Source organism: Mirounga leonina, unplaced genomic scaffold, assembly GCF_011800145.1.
Source record: "Mirounga leonina isolate KUSES-001 unplaced genomic scaffold, KU_Mleo_1.0 Mir_488, whole genome shotgun sequence".
Lineage (NCBI taxonomy): Eukaryota > Metazoa > Chordata > Mammalia > Carnivora > Phocidae > Mirounga > Mirounga leonina.
The window spans coordinates 12,085,493-12,113,059 of record NW_023270777.1 but is presented as its reverse complement, the minus strand read 5'-3'; the positions used below and the strand labels follow the sequence as shown (position 1 = coordinate 12,113,059).

At 47.9% G+C, this 27,567-nt stretch overlaps 1 protein-coding gene across 1 annotated transcript in view; it reads left to right on the top strand.

Annotated features, from left to right (window-relative positions):
- Positions 1-4,104: 4,104 nt before the first annotated feature.
- The window catches only part of MPRIP (myosin phosphatase Rho interacting protein), a 142,287-nt gene continuing 118,824 nt past the window's right edge, over positions 4,105-27,567 (top strand). Inside the window, exons 1-3 of the mRNA XM_034989311.1 lie at positions 4,105-4,109; positions 5,799-5,862; positions 25,511-25,588. Of these exons, the coding sequence (XP_034845202.1) occupies positions 4,105-4,109; positions 5,799-5,862; positions 25,511-25,588 (147 nt within the window). The remainder of the gene's footprint in view (positions 4,110-5,798; positions 5,863-25,510; positions 25,589-27,567) is intronic.

Sequence of the window (27,567 nt, the reverse complement as noted above, 5' to 3'; positions counted from 1 at the left end):
CCACACTCAAGGTCAGGGGTCCACCGACTTTCTCTCTAAAAGGCCAGATAGTAAATATTTTAACCATGTGGGCCATATGATCTTTGTGGCAACTACACAGTTTTGCCATTGTAGTGTAAAAGCCATCATGCAAAGCCATTTAAGACAATACGTAAACTTAGGAGTATAGCTGTTTCTGATAAAACTGTATTTACAGAGTTACAGAGACAGGCAGCTAGTAGGGTTCAGCCTGTAAGCTCTAGTTTGCTGACCCCTGCTCTAGATCTTAATCTGAACCTGTCCTATATTGCACATATTTTCTCCCACGGTGTCCGTTCTAATGTTATGTATGGTCATTTCTCTTTTTCATATGGTAGTTTTAAGTAAGAATGCAGTTAAATTTCCATGTTTCTTTTTTAGTTTGTATTTTTAATCTAGTGATTATGAACGTCTTTTTTTCAAGATTATAAACTATTTTCTCATGTTTGTAGTTCCCTTATAGTTATTTTTATGCTTAACTTTCTAATGCATCCGAGTTTTGTCTCAGGAAAATAATTTCGGCATAAGAGTAGAAGCACTAAAAGATTGTCTTGAATAGTCCAGGTAAATTATGGTAAAGGTCTTCTCCAGGTCAGTGTTGGCCAGGACGGAAGGAGTCATCAGGCACTAGGGACAGGATATTCGTGGTTGATTGGAGGTGGGGATTGAGGAGACCTGGGTACCTTCACAAAGACTGAGAATAACAGAGAGTAGGTTTGTGGGGTAGGGAGGAGGTGGAGGTCTAGTGTGGTCCTTAGGTGGAATCACCGGTTCAGACTTGCAGGTGGTTAGAGCTAGATGAGGGGTGTGGGACTGGTAGGAATTCTGAAGTCGTGGGAGTGGGTGTAGTCAGTCACTCAGGAGGCCACATAGAGTGAAACGAGGGGGAGCCGGTGGGGAAGGGATGTGAATCAAGGGTTGGCGGTCAATGGGAGCAGAAGGTCTGGAGCCCAGGGTTCTTGGATCCCAGCCTTAGTATGGGTTTCTGGGGTTCGTGGTGGGTATTGACCTGGTGTGATGTCTCATCCTCCTGCCAATTTGTACGACTTTAGGCATGCCTTTTGTGGAAGGAGTCACTGCATCTGAACTTAAGTTCTAGTTCCTTCCACTGCTGTTTTGTTGTGGGATCTTGGCTGGGTTGTTTTCTCTCCTCAGGCTTCGATGTTCCCATCTGGACCATGAGGAGTTTGGTCTTGATCTCTGCCGGGGCTCCTCCAGTCCTCCTTCATCTTTTCTGAGATCTCTCGGTCGAATTGTGCCCCTCGCTATGCAGCACTCCACTACCAGGGCTGCTTGGGGTCTTGGGGTGAGAGTCCCACACACAGAGGTGGGTGGGTCAGGACCTGGTCTCTGTGAATCATTTCATTGACTTTCCCTTTATCTCTGTGACATTCTTAGAAGTTCTAGGGCATGGAACTTCTTTATTTCACTTAACATTTATCTCATAAGCAATGGGGAGATTTCATGACCACTCTTTTGAGAAGATTTATGATTTACGCACATATTGGTAAATGGTTTGGCAGGGGCTATGTCATAAATCCCAGACCTTCCAAAATGGCCAACAAGCACAGGAAAAAACGGTCAGTATCATTAGTCATTAGGGAAATGCAGATCAAAACTACAGTGAGTTATTACTTCACACCCACTAGGAGGGCTATATTAAAAAAGGGAAGGTCGTAAGTGTTGGTGTGGATGTGGAGAAATTAGAACCCTCATGCATTGCTCATGGGAATGGAAAATGGTGCAACCACTGTGGAAAATAGTTTGGCATTTCTTCAGAAGAATTACCATATGACCCAGTAATTCCACTCCTAACATATATCCAAAATAATTGGGAACAAGTATTCAAACAAATACATTCATGCATGTTTGTAATAGTACTATTCATAATAGCCAAAAGGTAGCAGCAACCCAAATAGGCATCAGTAGATGAATGGATAAACAGATTGTGGTATATCCATATCACGGAATATTCAGTTATGAAAAGGGAATGAAGTACTGACCGTCCTGCAATATGATGGAACCTCAGACACATATTAAGTGAAAAAATCAGGCACAAAGATGACATACTGTATGGTTCCATTTATATGAAATGTCCAGTATAGGTAGAGCCGTGGAAATGGAAGGCAGATTAGTGGTTACCAGGGTTCTTGGCGGGGGAGTGCCTGCTAATGGGATCAGGGTTCTCTTTGAGGGTGTCACGAGCAGTCTTAGAACTAGGTGGAGAAGCTGGTTGCATAACATTGTGAATGTACTAACTATCCCTGACTTGTTCATTTTAAAATGGTTAATTTTATGCTGTAGGACTTTTACCTCAATTTTTAAAAATGAGTGTGCAAGAATCGCTCACACACACACTCGCGCATCTCAAACCTGCCCTCTGCCCCTACTGTCATTGGAGGGGATATCTGATTGTATTTAGAGTCTAGACCAGGGGATTGACCACTTATTTCTTAAAGGGCCAGATAGTAAAAGCTTTAGGGTTTGTAGGCCAAAATCGAGGAGTTTATGAAGGTACTTACGTAATCATGTAGAAACGTAAAAGCTTGTCTTGGTTTTGGGACCTTAAAAGAAAAAAAAAAAAAGCCAGGAGCTAGATTTGGCATATGGGTTAGACCAGCCCTGTCCAGTAGGACTATAACATGAGCCACTTTTATAATTAAAAATTTCTTACTTGCTACATTAGAAAAGCAAAAAGAGATAGATGAAATTACTTTTAATTATATCTTATTTAACCTCACATATCCAAAATACCATTTCCACACATAACGAAGTTATTATTTTACCTTTTCAGCACCTTTTGTTTCAGGCTGGCCACTTTCTGGGAGCTCAAGAGCCACACGTAGCTGGTGCCTACCATGTGGAACGGGGCTGCTCTGGTCGCAGCAGCCTGGCCCACCGCGGGGCCCTTGAGACCCTCAGAGGAAGTGCTGAGTGGAAGGGCTGTGCTTGTGGGTTTTTCCTCCTTCTTGGAGGTGTTGTGCAGACAGCCTGTGTTCAGAGGATTCCAGGAACGGTTCTCTCCTGCTGTTACTCCTGTTTGTGTCCTCTGCTTGGTGTCCTTGCCAACTCTTGGGGCTTCTTTCTTTGAACGTCCCATCTTCTTGCGGACTCCTTTTAGTGGTGTTTGAGGGCTCGGATCCCCACTCCTCCTCTAGAAGCAGGAGGAAGGAGGGTGCCGATAGGGCCTGTCCTGGAGGGAGCCAATGAGAGCCTGGGGGGCAGGCTGGCGTGCCCCCTCCAGGCACGTTGCTGGCTAGGGTGACTGCATTCTGACACAGCCCTTTGTGTTCGGGAGTGTTTTGCAGCTGTATTTCAGCTGCTTTTTTCCCCTGTGTTCTAGCCTGCTACTTGACCTTTCTCTCTGAGTTCTTTTTCCTTTGCCACACAGAAGGACTACAATCAAAGACCTATGTTCTATTCTTGGCACAGACATGCAGGGTGACCCAGGAAGGTCACTTAGTTCTCGGCGTCTCGGTTTTCCACCTATAAAGCTGATGCCCCCATTCTGTTTACAGGGAGTGGTCTACTAATGGAATGGATGGTAGGTGCTAGCCAGGCCTATGGGGGTTACTGAACCCCCTTTGTGGTAATTAATATTCCAGGAAGCGCGCTGACGGGCCTGTCCTGTGGGGAGTAGCCTTTGTTTGGGCTGTTTCCTGATTACTAGAACCCTGATGCTGTTTAGCTGAAATAAAGAAATTTGACTGGGAATGTTTATCTTTAAATTGTTCCCAAGCTGCCATTTAGTCTTGAAAGAGAGAAGAGAGCGTTGCAACCAGGGAAAAGAGACGAGAGAGAGGTGACATCCTATTGCCAACCATCCTAAGACTGGGGGGGGAAGGAGGCACAAGACACGGTGAAGAGCACTGGATGCTAATTTAGAAGCATTTAACCTGAGAAAACAGGCTTTTCCTTTATGCTTGGCAACTCACGCTCCAAGCCTCCCTTTCCCATCTGAAATGACACAGTTGGACCAGGTCAGTAGTTTTCAGACTTGCACTAAATCACACAGCCTTCACTCGGAGGAATCTCATATGGAAATGCCATATGTGAAACAGAAAAAGTGACACGGTTCTGGGCGACATGAGGTTGGAGCCTGGACCTTGGCCTCTCAGCCACCTCTGCTTCCTGGCTATGGGGGCCCCAGTCATCTCTGAAGGCTGGGGGGGGGGGCAGGTTTGAAACCTGCCCCAGACTTTGTGGTTCCTCATTTTAGCAGTGTAGGGTTTGGTGAGATGATCCAAGGATGATTTCACAGCTGCCCTGGCATGGGAGCCCTGAATGCCCGGCCCCACTGCTCTCTTTATATTATCACTTCCTTTGGGGGCAAGAGAGCCAGTGGGTTGATTCGCTGGCATTTTGTCTCTGGAGACTGGAACTGGAATCTTCCAAACCACTTGCTGGTTTTCTCCGTCAGGGTCATCCTAGTTCACATGAAACCACAGCCTGGTTTTTGCCTGGAGCCTGTAACCCTTCCAGCTCCTTTCTCCCCTCATGCTCAGCTTGGCGACTGCACCCTGTGCTGGATGGTGGCCTGCCCGGTCTTCGGGGCAGCTTGCAGCGAGAGTGAGCAGATGGGCGCGTCGAATCCTCTGGAGCCTCCATTGTGCTGCGTCACGTGCCATGTACCGTGATCCGTCTCGTTCCAGTCTTGTTAGGTGGGAAGGGCTGGTGGCAGCATGGGCCCCGGTAGAGAGGGGGATGTGGCGTTTCAGGGAGGTGGTACTGCCTGTCCGAGGTCACTGAGCTGCCTAGCAGTGGGGCTGGGACGTAGAACCTAGTTCCACACTGTTCCCTTGCCAGCCTTTGTGACACCGGAAGCCTGCCCTCCCTCCTCTTAGGAAGGCCGCTTGGACTTGTTCACCTGGTACTGTTTCTGTAGGAGGCTGGGCTTTTTTTTTTTTTAATTTATTTATTTATTTTTTTAAGATTTTATTTATTTGCGAGAGAGAGAATGAGAGACAGAGAGCATGAGAAGGAGGAGGGTCAGAGGGAGAAGCAGACTCCCCGCCGAGCAGGGAGCCCGATGCAGGACTCGATCCCGGGACTCCGGGATCATGACCTGAGCCGAAGGCAGTCGCTTAACCGACTGAGCCACCCAGGCGCCCCTACGAGGCTGGGCTATTGCAAACAAAATCAAAGCTGTGTAATGGACTTCTACTTCCTAGCCCTGGGAGGAGGGGCCTGCAGGGGCCGGGTGATACCCCCCCCAGTAATTAAGCAAGTGACGGATTGTCCCCAGTTAACAGATGGAGCCCCTGAGACCCAGTTCAGTGACCTGCCTAGGTCACAGGAAAGCCAGTGTGGGTTTTTCCAAAGTTCTCTTTGACCTCCCTGTGTCTGATAAAAAGTGTTAACCTTTGCTATCAGAAACAGGGCCTTGCCCTGACATGGATTCCTTAGTAGCTGGGGTGCATGGAGGTACATGTGGGGAGGGCAGTGGTGCAGGACATTTCACAGGTCATCGTGTAGGCCCTAAAATCTTCTCGGCCTTAGGGTGGCCCCGTGTCCCCCAGCAGGCTGCTGGCCTGTGGCAGTGACCACACCTTTGGCACAGCCCTGAGCAGGAAACACTGCTTTTCCCCTAAGGAATTCGGAATCAGGAAATATTGTGTCCTTGATCTCTGTTGGTCCTAAAGCACTGGTTTTATCAGACGGACCAGGGAGGCTGTATGGCACCCTTTCAGACTCAGTGTCTTACCTCCGAATGGCCCTGGCCAGTAGCTAAAGGGGCCAGAGGAAGGGGGAGCAACTTCTGGGAGTTCCAGTTGAGCCAGAGAAAGAGTCCACATCTCCTGGGTCTCCAGGTGCCACACCCAGAGCTTCTCTACTCTGGGGCTGGTGAGTGACCTGGGGTGTGGGGAGCCTCAGGGCTCAGTGGGATTGGGGCGTTCGTTTGTCTTCCGCTTGGGGACGTGCTCTGACCTAGAAATTTGACACAGTCCCACTTTTCATTTAATGTGCTCATGTAAGGGAATGGAGTGGTTGACACTGGGGGCTTTCAGCTCAGATTTGGGTTCATATCCTGGCTCTGTTTTTAATGGTGATGGAGCAGGTCACTCAGAGTTTCAGCATCTGTCCTTCCTCTGAAAACTGGGGACTGTATAATGCCCATGTCGTGGGTGCCTGTGATGGTGGCGAAGATGATGCAAGAAGTGGCAAGTGCTGGATTTGTAAATGCTCGGGTACCTGGGTGGTGCTCAGGAAGTGGGGTTCGTTTTCCCCAACATAGGCCCAGAGAGGGGACCCGCCTCCATGGTTTTGTGGGACAGCTGACCCTCTAGCTCCATTTCTTGCCTACCTCCACGCCCACAGAACAAAAGCCCAGGCTGCCTCCACTGCTGCTGAGCTGCTTGGCACCAGCCTAGCAACTTCCTCATGGTAGCCCCTTGGGATTGGAAAGGCCGTAGTCGGTTTGCTTCTATGGGTTTGATTTTCAGAACATGTTTAAGTATAAAGATTGAACTATTTTTTTGGCTTTTGGTTGTTTTTAATAAGATGGAACTGATTTTAAGAATTTGTAGAGGACAGGAAGTGAAGAGGCCAGGTGCCATTAGCCTAAGACTTAGCATTAGAGTCCGTGGGCTGCTCCAGAGGGCAGTGCTCGGCACAGCAGCCACCTCCGGGCCCCTGCCACGCTCCCAGAAGTACATAGTGCAGGTCCCGTGAATGGCAGTGACAGATACTGATTTCAGAAGTCACTTTGCACGGAAGTGTCTGAGTTGTCATCAACAAGGTAGCAGAGGATTAAGAAGCCACTGTCCTGCTGGTGTCTCGGGGACAGTTGTCTGGGAACCAAAGTCCTTGTGCCCCTGGGCCTGGTGAAACAGCTGGAGGGTAGAGGGCAGCGCAGGTTTTGTCCCAAATTGATGGGCAGGTGGGTGGGAGATGTGGCCAGGGCATGTCCTGGCCCTCTGGTCCCCAGTGTTGATTCACTCACTTCAGCCGGCAGGTCCGTCCTTCCAGTCTCCCCGCTGCTCCTCAGGCTTTACAAATGCCACATGCTTCCAGGGAGGGGAGCCTTTTGCCAAGGGGACCGTTCTCTAGGGTCTAAACAGGTAGAAGTGGTTCCTTGCGAGAGCCTGCAGACAGCTCTTCTAACAGGCAGATGCCATCTCAGCAAGCAGCCTGCTGACTCTTCCTGCCTCGAAACCCTGTGAGCTTAGGGGTCCTCCTCAGGGGAGCTGGACCAGCAAGGGTGGTCATGCTGCCTCCTGTGATGTGGAGGTTTTCCTATACTTAAATCGAAGGAGCAGTTGATGTGCTCTGGGATTATTTATTGTGGAGGTGGTGGCTTTTGTAGCCAACAGTAATTGCTGTGTTCCAGGCCACTGTTAACTCATTTACATTCACAGTGGCCTTATGAAGTAGAGAGATAAGAGACCTGAGCTGGAAAGAGGTCGTGTAACTTGCCCAAGGGCAATACTGTAAGTGCTAGAGCTGGGAGGCAAACCCAGTCTGACACAGGGTCTCCTCCTTCCACTCTTTCCTGCGCTCTCCTGAGCGGGGTCAGGTGGGCCTCCTGGACGTTAGATTTCTGGCTCGTGTGTGGCCCTCCTGTCCCAGGAGCCAGGAGCTGTCCTGCCGGAAGGGTGAGTGTGTGCTGGGAAGGGTGGGGCGAGAGGATGAGGCCTGGGCTGAACTTATTTACATTTCTTGTCTCTTTTTTTCTTCCCATGGCACTTTCCCGTCCTACCTGTTTCTTAATGGGAAGCACTGCGTTTTGAGGGAGAGGGTGAGACTCTTTCCTGCAAAGCCCCAGAAGTGTGTCCCCACACATTCTCTAGCATTCCTCCCTTTGCCACGAATGGCGTCATGTTCCAGAAATCCTGCGGCCATGGGCTCCTTGTCAAGACTGAACAGGGAAGAGGCTTTTTAAAATGTCACTTTCTCCCTCTTCCTCCAGCTGTTGCAGTCCAGGGAGGAGCCCTGAGCATGGATTGGGCTTGCAGGGCATGTGTGTGGGCAGAGGGGTAAGCGGGTAGCTGAGCTGGGAAGTGTGGGAGGGGAGGACAGAGAGTGGGCCATCAGCTGTGTGCCCTCACTCTCTCTGTGCCTGGGATCTAGGGAGCTCTGTGTGTGGGTTTTGTTTGGGGTTGTTTTTTGTGTTTTTTTGTTTTTTGTTTTTTGAGGTGAAATTCACATAACGTGAAATTAACCATTTTAGAGTGTGCAGTTCCATTGCATTCATCACATTCATTGTATTGTGCAAACACTACCAGTCTATAGTTTAAGACATTTCATCACCCTGAAAGAACACCCATAACTATTAGGCTGTTACTCCCTACTCCCAGTCCTTAGCAACCACCAGTCTGCTTTCTGTCCTTATGGCTTTACCTATGCTGGAAATTTCATTAAAATGGATATAGCATATGTAGCGTTTAGTCTGGCTTCTCGTACTTAGTATGTTTTCAGAGTTCATCCAGTGGTAGCATGAATCATTACCTCGTTGTTTTTTTTAATGGCCGAATAATATTCCAGTATATGGGCATAGCACATTTAGATTATCTGTTCATCTATAGGTGGATGCTTGGGCTGTTTCCACATTTTGGCTGTTGTGAATAGTGCTGCTATGAACATTCATGTGCTTGTTTTATTTGAACATCTACTTTCAGTTCTTCTGGGTAGAGACCTAGGAGTGGAATATCCGGGTCCAGTGGTCATTCTGTTCGTGATCTGTGTTTTGAATCAGCACATCAAGCCAGAGGCCAGCACTGCAGACTGCTGGCTGGGATGACAGTGCGTATGGTGCTGCCCAGACCTGTGTTCCTCATTTGTAGGAGTCCAGGATGGAGAACGGGGGTACGGGGCAACGCTCAGGCTTACAAGCATGGTGGTAGGTGGTAGAGGTGGTGGTAGAGGTGCTGTGCCCATGCACAGGGATGGCTGAGCCACTTTGAGCTTCAGTCCTTCCTTTCTTCCCTTTCTGTCTAACCTGAAGATGAGTGGAGCTGCCAGGAAGGATCTAAGTGGGGGCTTTAATATTGGCGGGAGGGGGGCTGAGGGAGCATAGGAGTTGAAGGCCAGACAACATAGGGAGACACTGGAGTGTTCCAATGGTGAGATGCATGGGGAGCTGCTGCTGTTGGGCTTCCAAAAGATGTTGGGGTCACTAAGAGGGAAAAGAGATGATCTGGCCTGGTCACTAGTTATCAGTTTTCAAACTTCATCTCTTCAGGAGTAGAGCACAGAGCCCCTTGAAACAGAACATGGAACTCACATATGTGAGGGATGGGAGGAGAGGACGGTGCCACCTGTGAGACCCCCCCGGAGCTCCGCCCACCCCACACTCTGCAGCAGCCCCTGAAACACCACCTCCCGTTGTCGTCACGGCTAGAAAATCACTAATTTACCCTGACCCCCGTGTTAATATCTTTTAATAGAATGAAATATTTGATGCATACAAAAGAACATAAGTCACATCTATGTACAGTGTATGTACCAGATTCCTAAGGAACACTCAAGGTGCTTGGTCGTTCCAGTGTTTCAGCCTCCCTCAGTGGCCTCCAGGGGAGGGACCCATGGTGGATGTTGGCTGTGTGGAGCCCAGCCCCCTCTCCGGACCTCCCCTCCTCAGCAGAGCTTTGCCTCGCCCAGAGGAAGGGCTCCCTGCCTGGTGTGTGCGGGAGTCTGTTTCATTTCCACATGTATGTAGTACAGCCACTGTGGTAAGTCTGGTGCGAGATAAGCAGTCTTTTAAAGTAGTGCTGTGGAGGAGAAAGGAGTCTTGAGTAGAAACTTGGAGATGGACCTGAAGGCGCATTTGTGTTTGGGCTGACAGAGAGCCAGGGTGATAGTATGAGCAGAGTGCTGAGGGAAGCAAGGGTGTGGGGGCAGGATGGGCCAGTCACTGACCTGAGGATTTGGGGTGGGGGTGGGGGTGGGATGATTGGCTAGGCCAGTGGTTCTCAAGCTTTTTGTTTTGGAGACTCCTTTATGCTCTTGATTATTGAGGCCCTCAAAGGGCTTTTGTCCATATGGGTTACATCTGTAGTATTTGTTGGACTAGAACTTAAAACTGAGAAATGTTTAGAAATTTATTAATCTATTTAAAAATAAAATAAACCCGTTACATGTTCACATAAATAACAGGTGTATTCTGAAAAATTACTTTTCCAAAACAACAAATAAATCTGCTGAGAGGAGCCACACTATTTTGCCTTTTTGCAAATCTCCATAACATCTGTCATCATGAAAGACAGCTGGATTCTCCTGTCTTCTGCACTCGGTCTGTTGTGATGTCATGTCACACAGCCTCTGGCAATCTCTGCTCTACACTAGGGAAGGAATGAGAGTGAGGAAGTGAAGACCTCATAAAATGGTTTTGGCTCGTGGACCCCCAAAAGGGTCCCGAGGACTGCCATACTTTGAAAATCACTAGTCTAGCTCAGGTTGGATCATTTGCTGGAAGGCCGTGATAGGAGTGGCAGGGAGGACTCCTGTCATGATGGAGCTGATGCAGGTGCAGAATCCGGGCGAGGGCCTGAAGCAGCCTCCTTGGAGTGAGGTGTCAGATGTGCAAAGGGCAGCAGGTGATAAGGGGACCACTGGGGACAAGTGCCTGCTCTCTTCAGCAGCAGGCACACTCCAGGACTAGCTCACCCTTACTTCCTGTCACCAAGGGCTGGCTCTCTGAAGAATAAATGAAATGCAGGTACATGGCATGTGGTAGGGACTCAAGGTGAAGAGTATGGGGTAGGTTATATTCTCCTGAGTGCACAGACAGGCGTCTGAGGCTTGGAGAAGGAGGTTGCTTTGCCGTTAGATTCCACCACCGCACTCCACAGCTCCTGAAAGGGAGGGGCCAGAGGTGCCTGGAATGTTTTAGGATGGAGACTAGACTAGTGACAGGGCTGGGTTCTCATACGGGGAGCAAGGGGCAGCCAAGGAATAACAGACGGGGGGCAGGCAGTTCTCCTTGGGCCTCTGTCACTGATTAGCTCCTGGCCAGAAGGCAAGATGACCCTGATCTTTTCATCTGTTCACTTAGCGGTGCTTGGTAATTTCCAAGACCCCATCCCAGTTCCTGACCTGGAGCTTTGGACACGGGAGTTGGAAGGAAGCATGGCAGTGGCCAGGTGATACTCCCCCTTTCCCTGGAGGTGCAGGGTTGGGGCTTGGGTCAGAAGTCAGGGTGGAGAGGGAGATTCGCATTCCTTGGTCTTAGAGGGCTAGTCGGGCCCTGCTTCCTCTAAGCATGTGGGTGGAAAGAGGATTTAAGGGAATCTTGGAGGCCCCAGAGGTCTGTGTGACACAAATGGGATTATTTATTTATTTAAAAAGATTTTATTTGAGAGAGAGGACAAGCGGGGTAGAGGGAGAGAGAGAAGCAGACTCCTGCTGAGTGGGGAGCCCAATGTGGGGCTGGATCCCAGGACCCGGAGATAATGACCTGAGCCAAAGTCAGATGCTAGTCAACTAAGCCATCCAGACGCCCCTCACTAAATTTTATTTTTAGGAAGAAGTTTGGATCAACCCTCAGAATTTTCCTCAGAGGAAAATTACCTCTTCATTTTAAGACTGCAATGCCCCTCAACCAGGTCCTGCCCCTTGGATTCAGTGGCTCTACAGGAATTTTGATGTCTTTAGTGTTAAATAAGGGAGTTATCCCCATGGCCTCAGATCTTTCAGGTATACCACAATCTTTGTTATGACTGTATTTTTTATGGCATCTGTTAAAGAAAATATTTTCTCTGCCCCTTTCTTCTCCATCCACGTGGAAAGGCTTTATGGAAAGCCTATGTCTGTCTCTTTGAGATGTTTTCAGCTTGAGATTTGGTCTGTGTAGCTAGTGCTGCCTGCCCCTGAGTCTGCCTATGGGGAGCCTCTCAGGAATCCCCTTCCAGCACCTCCTTCAACCTTTTTTTCCTTTTTTTTTTTTTTGGCTTTTGAAGCATTCATTGTCCAGACTTTACATTGATAAGTGGTGTTTACCTCTTTGACCTCTCTTAAAGAAGGTTGAAAAACCGTCACCAAACTTGTATATCAATGTTCACAGCCACCAAAAGGGAGAAATGACTCCAGCGTCTAGCGGCAGTTGAGTAGATAAACAAATTGTGGTATGTTCATAAATGGAATATTATTTGGCCATAAAAAGGTGTGAAATATACACACGTACTACAGTGTGGATAAACCTTGAAAACATCATGCTAAGGAAAGGGAGCAGTCAGAAAAGATCACTCGTCATCTGATTGTGTTCATACAAAATGTCCAGAATAGGCAAATGTATAGATACAAAAAGTAGAGTAGTGGTTTCCAGGGATTGGAATGGGGGAGGGGGGTGAGGAATGGACGGTTTAGGGAATGACAGCTAAAGATTACAGGGTTTCTTCTGGGGGTGGCAGGAGTTGGGGGGTTCCAAAACTGTGGTGATGGATGCACTACAAACTATTGAATTGTGCTCACTTTTAAATGGGGGAGTTGTATGGTATGTGTATTATACCTCAGTAAAGCTATTACAGGAATACCCCAAGACAGTTACTACCCCACCTCATTCTTGGTTTGTACTCATAATTCATATCTTACCAAACCATTCTTTGACATGTTCATTTCCCATCTTCTTGTCGTTTTCTGCTTGACATTTGCTATCCACGCATAGCTAATAGCACACATTCCACCTCCATTCTACCCTATCGTGGTTACCCCAGGTCCCCCTGAGCACGCTGTACGGACATGATGTTGGCCTCCCCCTCACACACACCCATGCGTGCGGTCTGGGCAAGTATGTGTCAGCAGTGCAGAAGCATTCTCTGCCAAAACCAAGGGGCCATCCGATAACACTTTGTAGAACTCAGGTCATTGTTTCACCAAATATTTGTTGTCTCTGCCTCCGCCCTGTGCTGCTTCTGATTTGGCTGAAGGGTGGGCCCGTCTGCAGATTGTCTAGAGGTTTGGGGCCTCCGCGCTAGCTCTGGAGGTGTGGACCCCGATCATACCGAGCCTTGTGGAGTTCTTGGGATGTGGCCTCTCCTCCTGGAACCCTTGTTTCCATGACACTGCCAGATGGGGTGACACTGTGTGTAAGGCCCTGCTGTCTCCTCTGGAGGGAAGCTTGAACCTCTGCACACGTCGGCTGGCGTGATGCTGGCTCAGTTCTGCCTGCTTTCCCCAAGCTCATGTCCCTGACTTCAGTTTCTGAAGTTGGTCCTTTGCGAACTTCTCACAGGAAGTCTCTCCCAGACCTCCTGTCTCTGCCCCTGGTGCCGAGTTCCTTTCCCTTCGTTCCACTTTTTGTGCCTTTGTCTCATTGTGGGTATTTCCGGTGGCTTTCTTATCTTTGCGTTGATGGTTCTGTGTCGTGGCCTTTGGCACCAAAGGTTGGTAAGCTGCATTTCTCCTGAGTTCCAGGGTCACATGTCTTGGTAATTAATAGGGTCCCAACTCTTTCCCCACAGTATCTTTGTCTGAATGGTAAATCACAGGGTTACTGTACTTTCTCTGGGGTGGGGAAGAGGTGGGAGCCTGTGCTCACCCTTACTGTTTGCACAGGTAAGGAAGACTCCTCCTTCCAGAGAAGAGCCCCACAATTTCCTTCAGCTCCCAGAACACCTTAACAATCCAGGGTGCCCGGCCAAGCTGAATGGGTGGCTCTCTGGAGGGTGGTCTGTGTTTGGTTCATCCCATAGTGATGAACTCACAGGTGCCATGCACACCCAGGTTCTCGAACTCGACTGCAAGGGTGTCTGGGGAGACCCTGCGTGATGTGCGGGTCAGGACTAGACCCTCCAGGAGAACATGCTTCCTGTTCAGATGGCTCTGGCCTTTACTTTGGGAAGTGGCTCACCGACGTGGAGCAGTGTGGAGTGGTTACAGGCCAGCTAGGGGGCCAGGTGGTCATGGCTCAGAGCCTGCTTAGACAGGTCACTTCAGTGTCCTTGAATGTCAGATGGAGGTGCTGATGGCATATACCTCATAGGTTTGTTGTGAAGACCAGAGAGTACATGAAGGGCGTGGAGCAGTGACCAGCCTCATAAGCTGTGGATGTTAGCTCTGAGGACAGTGGAAGGCAGGATAGATGTGACAAAGAGAGGAAACCAATGGGCATTTTTACCTGACTCCCCAGTGTGCTCAGTTAGATCGAGTGTGTGTCCTCCAGGCCACATACCTGATGATATCCTGCCGGCCGGGGAACAGCTGCCTTTCTCACTTGGAAGGCCAGGCTTTCACCCTGGTCACGGCCCTGGGTTCTGATCATGTTGAATCACCCAGAGTGGCTGTAGTACGATTGTGAGTATCTTGGTGATGGTTGGTTGTTCTCTGCTGACTTTCAGAGGCAAATGACAGGCCCTGGAAGTTCATGCTGGCATATGGTGGGCGTATTGAGGAATGTAGTTTGGGTCCAGAACTGAATGTAAAGCAACATCACGGTATTCTCCAGGCCTTGAGACAAGTCTTAGGAGTCCCAGCACGGTTTAGGTCTCATGGCCTTGTGGGGAACAAGTGTGTGTGTGGCCTCTCGGGGTCGGCAGAGATGGCCAACACCCTCACTGATGATGATTGGCCCTGGCAGGCTTGTTCTGAAAGAGATGCCCCACTTGCTTGAGGGCTTTGGCCCTAGTAGGCATGCTCAGAATTGTGTGCTAACCCCCCTGCCATGGGCTAGGCAGGTGGGCACCTAGGATACAGTAAAGTCTTGGCAAGGTTAAGGCCTGAGACTGACTTCCACATGTGCTCAGATCTCCTTTTACTGACTTACTTGAAATGTCTCGGAAAAGACAGGTGACCTTGAATTCTTATGAGCTTGATTTACAAGCTCATAAAGATGGCCAGACGGCTGCTGCCCAGGCATCATTTCTCCTTTTAGAACCAAAATGCAGAAAATATTAACAGCCTGTTATGAACCTAAAAGTGTTGCCAGAGAAACTCTTTTGGGGGAAAAAAAAAGGGCAAGGAAGGAACCTCGAAACTACAGGTGTATTAGCTGCAGTCTACATACATTCTGCCCATAGATCTTTTAATGAATCCTCTACCAAGGGCCATTTGTCCCCCAGCTCATGCTTGAGCGCAGGTCCCTATACCCCACCTTTGGCCCAGAGAAATCTTTGCCCCAGGAATTTCCCCAAAGCTGGGATACTGGCCCTCGCATATATGGATTCTTCAGGACTGTGGGACTTTTCCTCTTGAAGAACTTTAATGGGCACGGTCACTGTGCTCGGAATTCAGGCGTTTAGCCTGATATGAGGGAGCCTGTGTGGGCTTTGCATGCTCTGCCCCTACGCTCAGAGTCGGGAGGCCCTGGGGTCCTTCTGGACTGGCCTCAAATACTCTGCAGTCCTGCCCATCACGCTCCTTTGGGGACCTCCACTCATAACCTCCACTGTGGGGCTCACTCCCCTGAGTGCTGCTGGTCCCCAAGCGGTACCCCCAGTTTGGTCTGAGCACCGGCTATGTGCACGGCCCTATGTAGGTGCTGGGATGTATATCCCTGACTCTGGGCCATTGATTGTTCAGTGACCCAGTATGTGTTTGTGTCTGATGTAATTTTTTAAAAAATGGTATGGAAAAGTTATGTGTGTTTTTCTATTGTAGATGATGAAACTGAGATTCACAGAGGTAATGTCTTGCCCTGGGCCCCACACCAACTAAGACATAGAACTAGGACTTGAACTTGGGCCTTCTGGTTCCCAGGCCATGGTCTTTACACTAATTATCCAGAGCTGTTAGGTCACGCCATTGGTGGAGAGTGGAGTACAGGGATTCCTTGACCTCGTCTACTTCTTTTTTTTTTTTTTTTTTAAAGATTTTATTTATTTATTCATGAGAGACAGAGAGAGAGAGAGAGGCAGAGGGAGAAGCAGGCTCCCCGCCGAGCAGGGAGCCCGATGCGGGACTCGATCCCAGGACCCTGGGATCATGACCTGAGCCGAAGGCAGACGCTCAACCATCTGAGCCACCCAGGCGCCCGACCTCGTCTACTTCTTATTCTGACAGGAACAGTCAGGCCCTTGCCCACCACCCCCTGCCATCTTTTGGAAGATGTTCTGTTAGTACTGTATCAGAAGTCATGCATGCACAGTCAGGCAAACATCTCCCCCTCCCTTTAAAAAAAAAAGTAATATCTGGTAAGTACTATATATACTTTACAAAAAATGGTAAAAGCAAACAAAAAAACCCAAGACTTGCTCATGATCCCAGCAGTCAACACAATAGCTGTTTTCTCGTTGACTCCCAATCTTTCTCTGTCCTTATGATGCATTTTATAATAAAAGGCCACATTTTTACATCCTACCCTGGATGCTTCTTCCCATGCCTGGTCTCCTTCACTAATACAAGAGCCCCTTGGGGAGGGAAGTGCACATCACATTTTTATCTCTGGTCCCTTGAGTGATTCCAGCTTCACAGTAGCAACTGGGGAAATTCCACTGAACACCTCCGGAGGGTGCCAGTCATCCAGGAGACAGATGGAATGAAGCCACCTGGCTCTGTGCAGGAAGCACTGGCTTGATGGAATCCCGTGGGCACATACTCTCAAGGGGTTCTTGAATTCCTCATAGGTATTTATAGTTAATGGCTGTGTAATATTTTCGTGAGTTGATAATCAGCATTCATTTAGCCATTTGCTTGTTGGACATTGAGTTCCTCTTCAATCATGAGGGGAGCTTTTTGCTTCTCTGTGTTATTTCTTTCAGCTTAATTTCTGGCTGTGGGGTTCCTGGGGCAGGAGTCTGGGAAGGCGGTGGTTCTCCCCACATACGGCCACATTGCTGCTCTTGGAGAGTGCTGGGTTCCCACAGCACTTCTTTGTGTCTCTGCTAGTGTGGCAGACGTGGCATGACTGGGGGGTCGGAATCAGAGAACGGAGAAGTACACATGAAGTTCAGCCTGTCTGCCTGCGCCTCAGCCTGCTGGTTGTCCCCCGGGGCCAACCAGTACCGACTAGCACCATGGGAGCTCCAGGTATGGAGGCTGGAAGTGCCATCTGGGCTCCCCTGGGTCTTGGCTGGGAAGGCCTTACCGGCCGTGCTCAGAGCACAGTTTAGGAGCAGTCTCGGCTGCGTGGTGGCGACTAGGAAGTATGTCCACTGACTCATGTGGATGTGTGTTTCAGTGACTGCAGCCTGACTCTGTACAGGGCACTGTGCTAGATGGGAGGCGGGACTCCGCGGCGAGCTGAGTGTTCTAAGAGGGAAGGAACGTGGATGGCTTGGGGTTGGGAGATAATGGAACTTAGGAGGGGCAGCGGGATGGGGCAAAGAGCCCTCCACAAGCAATTCTTGTGCCTGATGGAATATTTTTCTTTCCCCTGGGAGGTGTAAGTATAACAGAGCAGTCCAGAGAAGGGGGAGGTGGCAGTGTCCTGGATTAATGGCGGTAGCAGCCACAGTAAGTTCTCAGTAAGCAGTTGGCTTTGGGTCAGTTCCTGTACTTGAAGGGGGTGTAGGATTTTGAGGGGGCCTGTGTAGGGGCCAGTAAGGGGACACCAGACCATAGAGGGCCTTTAGGATGACGGGATGTTATCAGGGACTGGGAAAGGTGGAGCCCACATTTTTGCATCAGTAGTTTTGGGTACTCACTCTTCAGTGCCATAGCGTGCAGTGTATCTGCCTTTCTCGGCACCATGTACACTCACAGGGTGGGTGAATCTGAGGACAGGAAAATCGAGGTTAACCACCCATTAGAAATCCGTCACTGACGTCCCTGCTCTTTGAGCCTCAGGCCACATGTTGCTAAGAGCCGAGCATGTAATGTTCCCGATGCCTCAGAGCTGATTGTGATCGGGCGGCTGTGTCCAGAGGCTTGTATGTTTCTGGGAAGCATCAGTGTGGCAGCTTGACAACGCTGTGTAAAGCAGGCCAGGACGTTTGCATCTTCCCCTGCCTGTGGCCTGCCCACTTGGCCTGAGTTGAGGCAGTTGGGCTCTCCCTGATGCAGCCCAGACCTGCCTGGAGGGTGGCGAGAGGAAAAGGGGCAGAAGGACAGGCCCAACAGGGTGCACACATGTGGGTTTGTGTGGCCTCCAGGAGAAGCTGTTGGAAAGGCCAGTGGAGCTCATTCAGCACAGCTGAGGGCCGTGGAGGGCCATCCTGGCCTGGGGAAGGCCCTTGTGGACCACCGAGGTCTTCATGGCTGGAGCCTCTGTGGTATGGGGCTGTGGAGGGTCTCCTTCCAGTGCTAAATGCCTGTATGTGGGTGGAGGCAGTATTCAGCAAGTAACAGGTTTGGGTTTTATTTTTTTTTAATTAAACTTTTTATTTTGAGATAATTGTATTTTTCTGTGCAGTTTTAAGAAAATGTACAGCTATTCCACGTACACCTTACCCAGTTTCCCCCAGTGGTAAAACCTTGTAAAATTATAGTGCGGTGTCAGAATCAGGATATTGACATTGATGCAGTCAAGATCAAGGCATTTCCATCCTTCCAGGTCCCCTCACGCCACGCCCCTGCCCTCCCACCATTACTACCTCTTAACCCCTGGCAGCCGTGGATCTGTTCTCCATTTATAGAAATTACACATTTCAAGAATTGTATGTAAATGGGATCATACAGCATGTAGCCTTTCAGTTTTGGCTTTTTTCACTCATAATTCTCTGGAGATTCACCCAGATTGTGTGGATCAAGTTTGTTCCTTTTTATCGCTGACTAGTATTCCAGGGGAGTCATGTACCAGTTTCTTTAACTGCTCACCTACTGAAGGACATCTGGGTTTCCAGGTTTTGGCTATTACAAATAAAGCTGCTATAACCATTCAGAAATGTACAGTTTTTGTGTGAATGCAAACTTTTGTTTTTCTGGAATAAGTACCCAGGTGTGCAGTTCCTGGATCATGGGGTAATTGCATGCTTAGTTTTTAAAGAAGCTCCTAAACTTTTTTAGAGTGGCTGTACCATTTCACATTGTTGCCAGCAATGTATGAGTCATAGACTTTGCTCACATTCCTGCCAGCATTTGGTGTTGTCACCATTTTTAATTTTAGCCATTCTGATAGGCTTATATTGCTCATGGTTCTAAACAGATTGTTGTGTTTTTGTTTTTGTTTTTTTACTGTTGAGTTTCAAGAGGGCTTAGTATACTCTACTGGATACTAGTCCTTTGTTGGGCATGTGGTTTGCAAATATTTTTATTCCATTCTGTGACTTATCTTTTCACCCTCCTTGTAGGGCCTTCACACAGCAAAAATTTTTAATTTTAATGAAGTTTGATTTGTCAGTTTGTGTTTCATTCTTAGCTAATTTTTGTGTAAGATTGAGCTTTATTTATTTTTTGCCTGTGGATGTCCGGTGGCTTCAGCACCATTTGTCAAAAGGCTGTCTCTCCTCCACTGAATTGTTTAGCACCTTTTTTCCAAGATTAAGTTGGACATATTTGTGTGGGTCTGTTTCTGGGTTCTCTCTTCTGTTCTCTCTCTCTCTCTCTTTTTTTTTTTTAAGAGTGGAAGAGAGGCGGGGAAGAGGGGCAGCGGAAGAGAGAGGATCTTAAGCAGGCTTCACACCCATCACAGACCCCTACATGGGGCTTGATCTCACAACCCTAAGATCATGACCTGAGCTGAAATCAAGAGTCAGATGCTTCACTGACTTAGCCACCCAGACGCCCCTCCATTCTGTTCTGTTGATCTATGTATCTCACCTTCCACTAATATCACACAATCTTGAATACTGTGGATATGTAATAAATCTTGTAATTGAGTAGATGAATGCCTCCCTCTTTATTCTTTTTTAATTTTTAAAACTATTCTAGTTTCTTTGACTTTCCATTTAAATTTTAGAGTAATCTTGTCTATATCTGCAAGCCTTACTGAGCTTTTGATTAGTAATTGCATTAATTCTGTATATCGATTTGGGGAAAATTGGCATCTTAGAATCTTCCAGTCTATGAGCATAATATGTCTTTCCATTTTTTTTTTAGCACTTCTTTGGTTTCTTTTATCAGTGTTGTGTAGTTTTTTTTAGCATGCAAGTCTTGTACATGCCTTGTTAGATTTACAACTAAATAGTTCTCTTTTTTTAAGATTTTATTTATTTGAGAGAGTGAGCGAGCATAAGCAGGAAAGGGACAGAGGGAGAGGGAGAAGCAGACTCCTGGCTGAGCAGGGAGCCCAACCGGGGACTCGATCCCAGAACCCTGGGATCATGACCTGATGCTCAACCAAGGAGCCACCCAGGCGTCCCAGTATTTCATTTTTTTAAGCGATTGTAAATGGTATTACATTTTTAATTTTGGTGTCCACATATTCACTGCTAGTATATAGAAATACAGTTGATTTTTGTATGTTGAACTCACTAGTTTTAGTTTTTAAAAACAGATTCTTTGTTTTTCTACATAGAAAATTATGTCATCTGTAAACATTTTATTTTTTCTTTCTGATCTACATGCTTTTTATTTCCTTTTCTGCCTTATTGCACTTGCTGGAAATTCTAGCACTGTAGTTCTAAGAGTGGACATCATTGCCTAGTTCCTTATCTGGGAGGAAAAGCGTTTCGTCTTTCATCGTTTCTTAAATTTCACATATGAGTGAGGTCATGTGGTATTTGTGTTTCTCTGACATTTCACTTAGCATTATACTCCCTAGGTCCATCCATGTTGTTACAAATGGCAAGATTTCATTCTTTTTTATGGCCGAGTAATATTCCATTGTAGATAAATATCACATTTCTTGATCCATTCGTATGTCAGTGGACGCTTGGGTTGCTTCCATAGTTTGGCTCTTGTAAATAATGCTGCAGTAAACATAGGGGTTCATGTATCCCTTTGAATTGGGGGTTTTCTAATCTTGGGGTAAAATTCCTGGATTGTAGGGTAGTTCTGTTTTTAATTTTTTGAGGAACTCATCTGAGATTTCGCTTTCATTTCTGAAGGATATTTTCTCTGGATTGACGGTTTCCTTTCAGTGCCTGAAAAGTATTGTACCACTTGCCTCTGGCCTCTGAGGTTCCTGATGAGAAGTCCACTGTTGTCATATTTGGTTTTCTCCTATCTATAAGCTGTTACTTTTCTTTGGCTGCTTTCAAGAGTTTGTATTTGTCTTTAGTTTTCAGAAATTTAATTTTGTTGTGTCTTGGTGTAGATTCCTTTGGATTTATCCTTTGGAGTGTACTCAGCTTCTTGAATTAGAGGTTGCCTTTCTTGCCAAATTTGGGAAGTTTTCAACCATTGTTTATTCAAGTGCTTTTTCCACCCTACTGTCCTTTTCTCTTTCTGGGAGTCTGATGACACAGATGATAGATCTTTTATATTGTTCTACAGGTCTCTAAGACTCTGTTTTTCTCTTATTATTTCTTTTAGTCTCTTTTCTCTCTGTTGCCTGATTGGGTAATTTCTTTCATTTTTTTTTTAAGATTTTATTTATTTATTTGACAGAGTGAGTGAGCACACAAGCAGGGGGAGTGGGAGAGGGAGAAGCTGGCTCCCCGCTGAGCAGGGATCCCGAAGTGGGGCTTGATCCCAGGAGTCTGGGATCATGACCTGAGCTGAAGGCAGATGCTTAAGACTGAGCCACCCAGGCGCCCCTGATTGGGTAATTTCTGTTACTTTTCTTCCAGTTCACTGATTCTTTCCTTGTGGTTTCCATCATTCTGCTGTTGGGTCCATCCAATCAGCTTTTTATTTCATTTATTGTATTTTTCAGTTTCAGAATTTCCATTTGGTTTTTATATCTCCTGGTTGTTTTTTGTTTGTTTTGTTTTTTTGCTGGGGCTTTCTGTGTTTCCACTTATTCCAAGCATGTTTATAATTTCTTGTTGAAACATTTCAGCATTGCTGCCTCATCAGATAATTCTGACATGGCTGTCACCTTGGTGTTGGCATCTGTTGATTGTCCTTGTTTTATTCAGTTTGTGATCTTTCTGGTTCTTAGTATGCTGGTGATTTTTTTGATTGAAACTTGGATATTTTTGTGTTATTTTAGGTGACTGTGGATTGTGTTTGACCCTTCTTTTCTAGTTGGCTTTCTCTGACCACTACTCCAGTGAGGGTAGGGGGGTGGGGGGAGCCACCATCTTTTACTTTCAGGTGGAAGTAGAAGTCCAGGCTGCCCACTTGGCCTCCACTGACACCTGATGGGGGAGGTTCCTTGTTACTTTGGAGCAGGGGTGAGAGTTCAGCTCCCCACATGTCTTCCTCTGACTCTATCCCAGCAGGGAGAGGGAGAGGGACCTTGTTACTTCGGAGTGGGGGGCAAAAATCCCAGCTCCCTGCCTGGCCTCCCGACACCTTCCTGGTAGGGGTGCTGGGGCGCCTCTTAGCTGGCAAGGGTAGGAAGGAAGCCTTTGCTGGCATGGGTGGGGCTGGAGCTGAGTCTTTCTTGTCATGTCTGGCAGGAATGGAACAGTTATCATAGAATATTTTGTCTTACCAGGTTGTTCCTTCCCTGGTTCTTCAGCTAGAGAGAGCAGTTTTTATTGGGGCTTTTATTTGTACCTGTTGGCACTTCCAGGTTGCTCATTCTTCCAGTACCTCATCTGGGACAGTGAGACAAAAAGAGAAGCCAGGGTGCACATCTCCATGTTGTTTTCAGGTCTCAGGATCCCCAGCCCTCTTCCCTCTACCTTGCAGAGTCTCCTTAGGTTTTTATTATATACAGTGTCTGAGGTTTGATTTGTACTTAGTAGGAGGAATAAGGAAAATTATGTCTACCTATCTTCCAGAAGCAGAAGTTTCAAGTAACCGTTTTTGAAAGGACTTTCAATTGAGGACGACACCCAGACCACCAGCAGCCTCTTCCCAGAGACCAGCCAGAAGTGCAGCCTCTGGTTTATTGGGTTTGTGAGGGAAGGCTGAGTTTATTTATTTATTTATTTATTTGACAGAGAGAGCAAGTGAGCACAAGCAGGGGGAGCTGCAGGCAGAGGGAGAAGCAAGCTCCCTACTGAACAGGGAGCCTGATGTGGGGCTCAATCCTAGCACCCTGGGATCAAGACCTGAGTTAAAGGCAGACACCTAACCGACTGAGCCACCCAGGTGCCCCTAGAGCACTTGTTTCTTGCCCTGTGCCCTCCATTGGCCCAGCCTCCCACTTTTCAGGACAACCTGCCCACCTGGAAGGGTCCCCTTTGGGGTGGTGTGTCCAAGAAGGACCTGACAAAGTGAGGTGGGTGCTGGCAGCCCCCTGGTTTGCAGCACATGGGGCTGGCGCACACTAGGCCTGAGTAGATAGATGTTCAGTCAATAACAGTGCTCGTGATGGGTGGTGGGTTCTGAGGGGACCTGTATCAGCCCCTCACTTTTCCATCTGCTCCTTTTGGAGAAAGATTAGGTCGATGTAGCTGCTAATATGAAGTCTCCCCAAAGCCCTGCGGCCAGAGACCAGGAGAGTAGCATACAATCACGGCTAGACAGAAATGGAGGAGACACGGCCTTGTTGTCTAACCTCCTGATTTCACACCTCAGGGAACTGCAAACTAAGAGGTGAAGTGGGGAAATCACCTGGCCCAGAATCACCCCCTGGCCCTCACCTTTCCATCTTGTGTACGTATGTCACTGAGTGGTGTGAGAGAGCCCGCTGAGTGAGTGTGCCTGCCTGCTTGGGGAATGGCTGGGCGCCACCGGGCTGGTATTTGTTACAAACCTTACTCTCTTTACTCCTGTTTTCCGAGACAGAATTTCATTCCACATCCCCCATGGCCCTCCTGGGTCGTGTCCCTCTAACCCCAGGTTCCCTGCCAGCACCCACCTCCCATGTTTCATCAAAACCAGTCCCTGACTTCCGTTCCTCAGCCCCCTCATACCCCTTGCCTGAAGCTCCTACTATGTTCACTTTCATGGGGAAAAGCCAGAGCTTCCCCCTGGGGGCCTAGAGGACCCTGCAGAAGCCAAGAAAAAGGAGTGTTCTTGGCTTACCCCAGAATGCTCTGTGACCTCTGGCAAGTGACCTTCCCTCTCTGAGTCACAGATTCCACAGCTATAAAATGAGGTGGTGTGACAGGGCTCCAGTTTGGAAAGTGCTGAATAAAAAGCATGGTTAGAGGACCCTAATGCTTTCCCAGAGATGAGTCATGTGTGTAAACAGCAGGCAGAGGATTTGAGTTTTGTGTTACTGCCCTCCAAAGGGTAGTGGACAAATTGGCTTGGTTGTGCCTTTTCCAGTGGCTTGTCACCAGCCGGGTATGGCTGAAAAGGAAGGTGGAGCCAGAGTGTCTGTCTAGTGTCTCAACTCCTGTTGAGCTCCTACTCTCAGGGTCTTGGGGGATGGGGGACTCTTCATTAAAAAAAAAAAAAAAAAAAAATTAACAGCTAACATTTATTATGCACTTAGAGGCCAAACACTGCGCTTAATGTTTTTTTCCTCATACACTTTTTTTGAGATATAATTTACGAACTATAAAATTCAGCCCCTTAAAGGGTACAATTTAGTGGCTTTTAGCATATTCACAAGGTCATTCAACCATCTCCACTTTCTAATTCCAGAACATTTTCATCATCCCACAAAGAAACCCCATACCTGTTGGCAGTCATTTCCCATTTCCCATTCCCTCCATGTCCTGGCAACCACTAATCTGCTTTCTGTTTCTGTGGATTTACCTATTGTGGATTTTTTCGTGTAAGCCGAGTCATACAATCTATGGTCTTTGGTGTCTATGTTCTCTCACTCAGGATAATGTCTTAAGGGTTTGTCCATGTTGTAGATCGTGCCAGGACTTGGTGCCTTTTTATGGCTGATAATATTCTGTTGAATGGATGTGCCACATTTTGCTTATCCTCTCATCTATTGATGTCCATTGGGACTGTTTCTACCTTTTGGCGATTAGGAATAGTACTGCTGTGAACATTCAGGTCCAGGTTTTTATTTGAGCACCTGCTTTCAGTCTTCTCAGATGTATATACCCAGGAGTGGAGCTCTGGGTTGAGTGGAATTTTGTGTTTAACTCTTTGAGGAAGTGCCAGAATTTTCCATGGTGGCTGCACCATTTTATATTCCTGTGCTGTGTTTTACTTGGATTATCTCATCAATCCTCACATAAGTCTCATGAGGTGTAGATATGATTACCGTCACCCCCACCTTTCAGATGGGACAGTTGAAACTCAACCACAGGGTTTTCAGCCCAGCGTCACATAGCCAGGATGTTGACGATTCTTTGGCCATTGCTAGCTGTGATCACTAATAAAGCAGTGTCTCTTCTCCCAGGCCCTGTTTTGTACTGTCAGAATGAGGGCTTTAGACTGTGTTTGCGTGATATACGTAGTACCCGGCACACAGTGGTGGGTACTCACATGGTGATTGGAAATGCCATTGTTTCCTGATCCTCGTGGCTTGATCAGGAACTTGAGGGAGGCGTCTGTGTCGTAGGAGTTCCTGTACTTGGCAGTTTCTCAGAGTCCCACTACGTTCTGTGTCCCCATCTCCACACCAGTTGCTACAGACCCCCAGGAGCCTTTTACTCCCAAACATCTTTCTTGGGAGACTCAGCCTTTGGCTGGGGAATGAGATGCCTGATGTGTGCTAAGTAGAGGTGACTTCTGTTTCCAGGGAGCACTGATCTTTAACTTGACCATTGAACCTGTTCTCTCTCTGGCCCAAGGCCACTGATGACCTGCCCTCTTTTTTCTCCTCCAGGCAAAACCTATTTATGGTGGCTGGCTGCTCCTGGCTCCAGATGGGACCGACTTTGACAACCCAGTGCATCGGTCTCGGGTAAGGTCCTCAGAATGAATTCTTGAGGTGGGAGGGACTGGAGAGGTGCCCATCTAAGGGCAAGTCAACCGAGTGGAAGAGGGAGATGGGGAATTGAACAGTGGATCCTGGCGTGGCAGGATCAGCAGGGAACCCCCATTTGGCAAACTCGTCGGTCCTGTAGGAAAAGTCTCCATGATACCAGTTGTGCCAGGTCCACTCTTTAAAAGGAGATGCTCTCCCATGGTGCCTCCTGTTTTCATGGGTCAGCTTGACTGCAGAAACAGTTAAATGTAAAAGGCAGAAGAGCAGTTCAGCAAACATTTGCATTATGCTAATTAGGCTTCCAGTTCCCTCATTCCCTCCCTTCCTCATCCCATCTCTCTTTCCTCCAGTCCTCCCTGGCTAGGGGCTCAGCAAATGAGCACTAGTGAAGGGATGACAGACTGGAGTGCCAACTCTGCTTTTGCCCCATCTCTCCTGGGCACCCCAGCCCAGGCTGGGTCCCTGCTGTGCACAGGTTGCTGGGAGCAGCCCAGTCTGAGCTGGAGCATCGAGATGATTAAACCGACATTGTCCCTAACCAGTGGTTTGTTCCTTTACGGGAGCCCCTTTGGATGACTCCAGTTAAAAGACTCATCTTGGGGCGCCTGGGTGGCTCAGTTGGTTCTTAAGCGACTGCCTTCGGCTCAGGTCATGATCCTGAAGTCCCGGGATCGAGCCCCGCATCGGGCTCCCTGCTCCTCAGGGAGCCTGCTTCTCCCTCTGACCCTTCCCCCCTCTCATGTGCTCTCTGTCTCTCTCATTCTCTCTGTCTCAAATAAATAAATAAAATCTTTTAAAAATAAATAAATAAAAATAAATAAATAAATAAAAGACTCATCTTTTCCACATGATTTTTCCAGGTGCTGCCGCCCATACCCTATAAATTGCTCCAGCTCCTCTCCATTCCCATCCCCTGCTCCGAGAGCCTCTTCTTTGCCTCTTGATCTCTTCTGCCCCTGGCCTGAACGCTGCAGTCTAGAGTGGGGGCTGTGGTGCCCCACAGACCTTGTATTATGTCTGGGATCTTTAGGATTTAAGTCTAGTATGGGTTTTGACTTTAAAGATATTACTGTCTTTAAAGGAGCCTTGAAAATGTTTCTCAGGAAAACTTCAAGTGGCCTCTCCCTGGACGCCCATCGTGGAACCAGCCGTCTTCAGGTCCTCTTTGCAAGGCTATCTGAGCATCCTGTTCCTGCCATCCAGGCAGGAGGACAGCAGGGGTGACTGTATTCCAATGCCTGCAGTAACCAGGGAGCAGCTCCCTTTCCTGTTCTATATTTGGGTCATACAGAGTTGCCATTTCCAGCTTCTGATGGGAAAAACATTATTATGAATGATATAATTCTGGCCCAAAGCAAAGAGATGTGATAGTTCTTGTGGCTTATTGCCAGTGAAAGTATGAATTTTGCTGGGCTTTTTGAGCTGTTGAAAATAGGTCATGGATTCTCATGATGATCTTTGCTTTGGGATTCGGGGACCAAGAGTCTCTTGTTCGGGACATGTTTTCCCCCCACAAAAGGGAAAGCGCGTCCTCTCGTGGTCCCTTCTGTTCTGTCGTCAGTGCCTTTGGGGCCCCATTGGCCCCCAGCAGCCTGTCCTGTGGGTAGAGAGTAGAGGGGTGCCCTTTGCTGGTCGATCACTCCTTGGACATCACAGTCATTCCCACAGGTCTCCCTCCTTCTCAGTTTTGATTTTTCTTAGCTTTCTCATCCTCAGTGAACACTGGAGCCTGGCAGTCTTTTTCCCTGTCTCCCACTCCCTGTGGGTCATCAGAACAACCCTTTTATAGCAGTTTCCTCAATTTTGTCAGAAGCGGGGAATCAGTGCCTACCATTCTCAGGTTATTCCATATTGTGCCGTACAGTTTATCAAATATCAGCACACGTTATGTGAGCATCTCTGTGCTGGGTACGTAGAGAATGCAAAAAGGGAACCAGGATACCATCTCTGCTCTT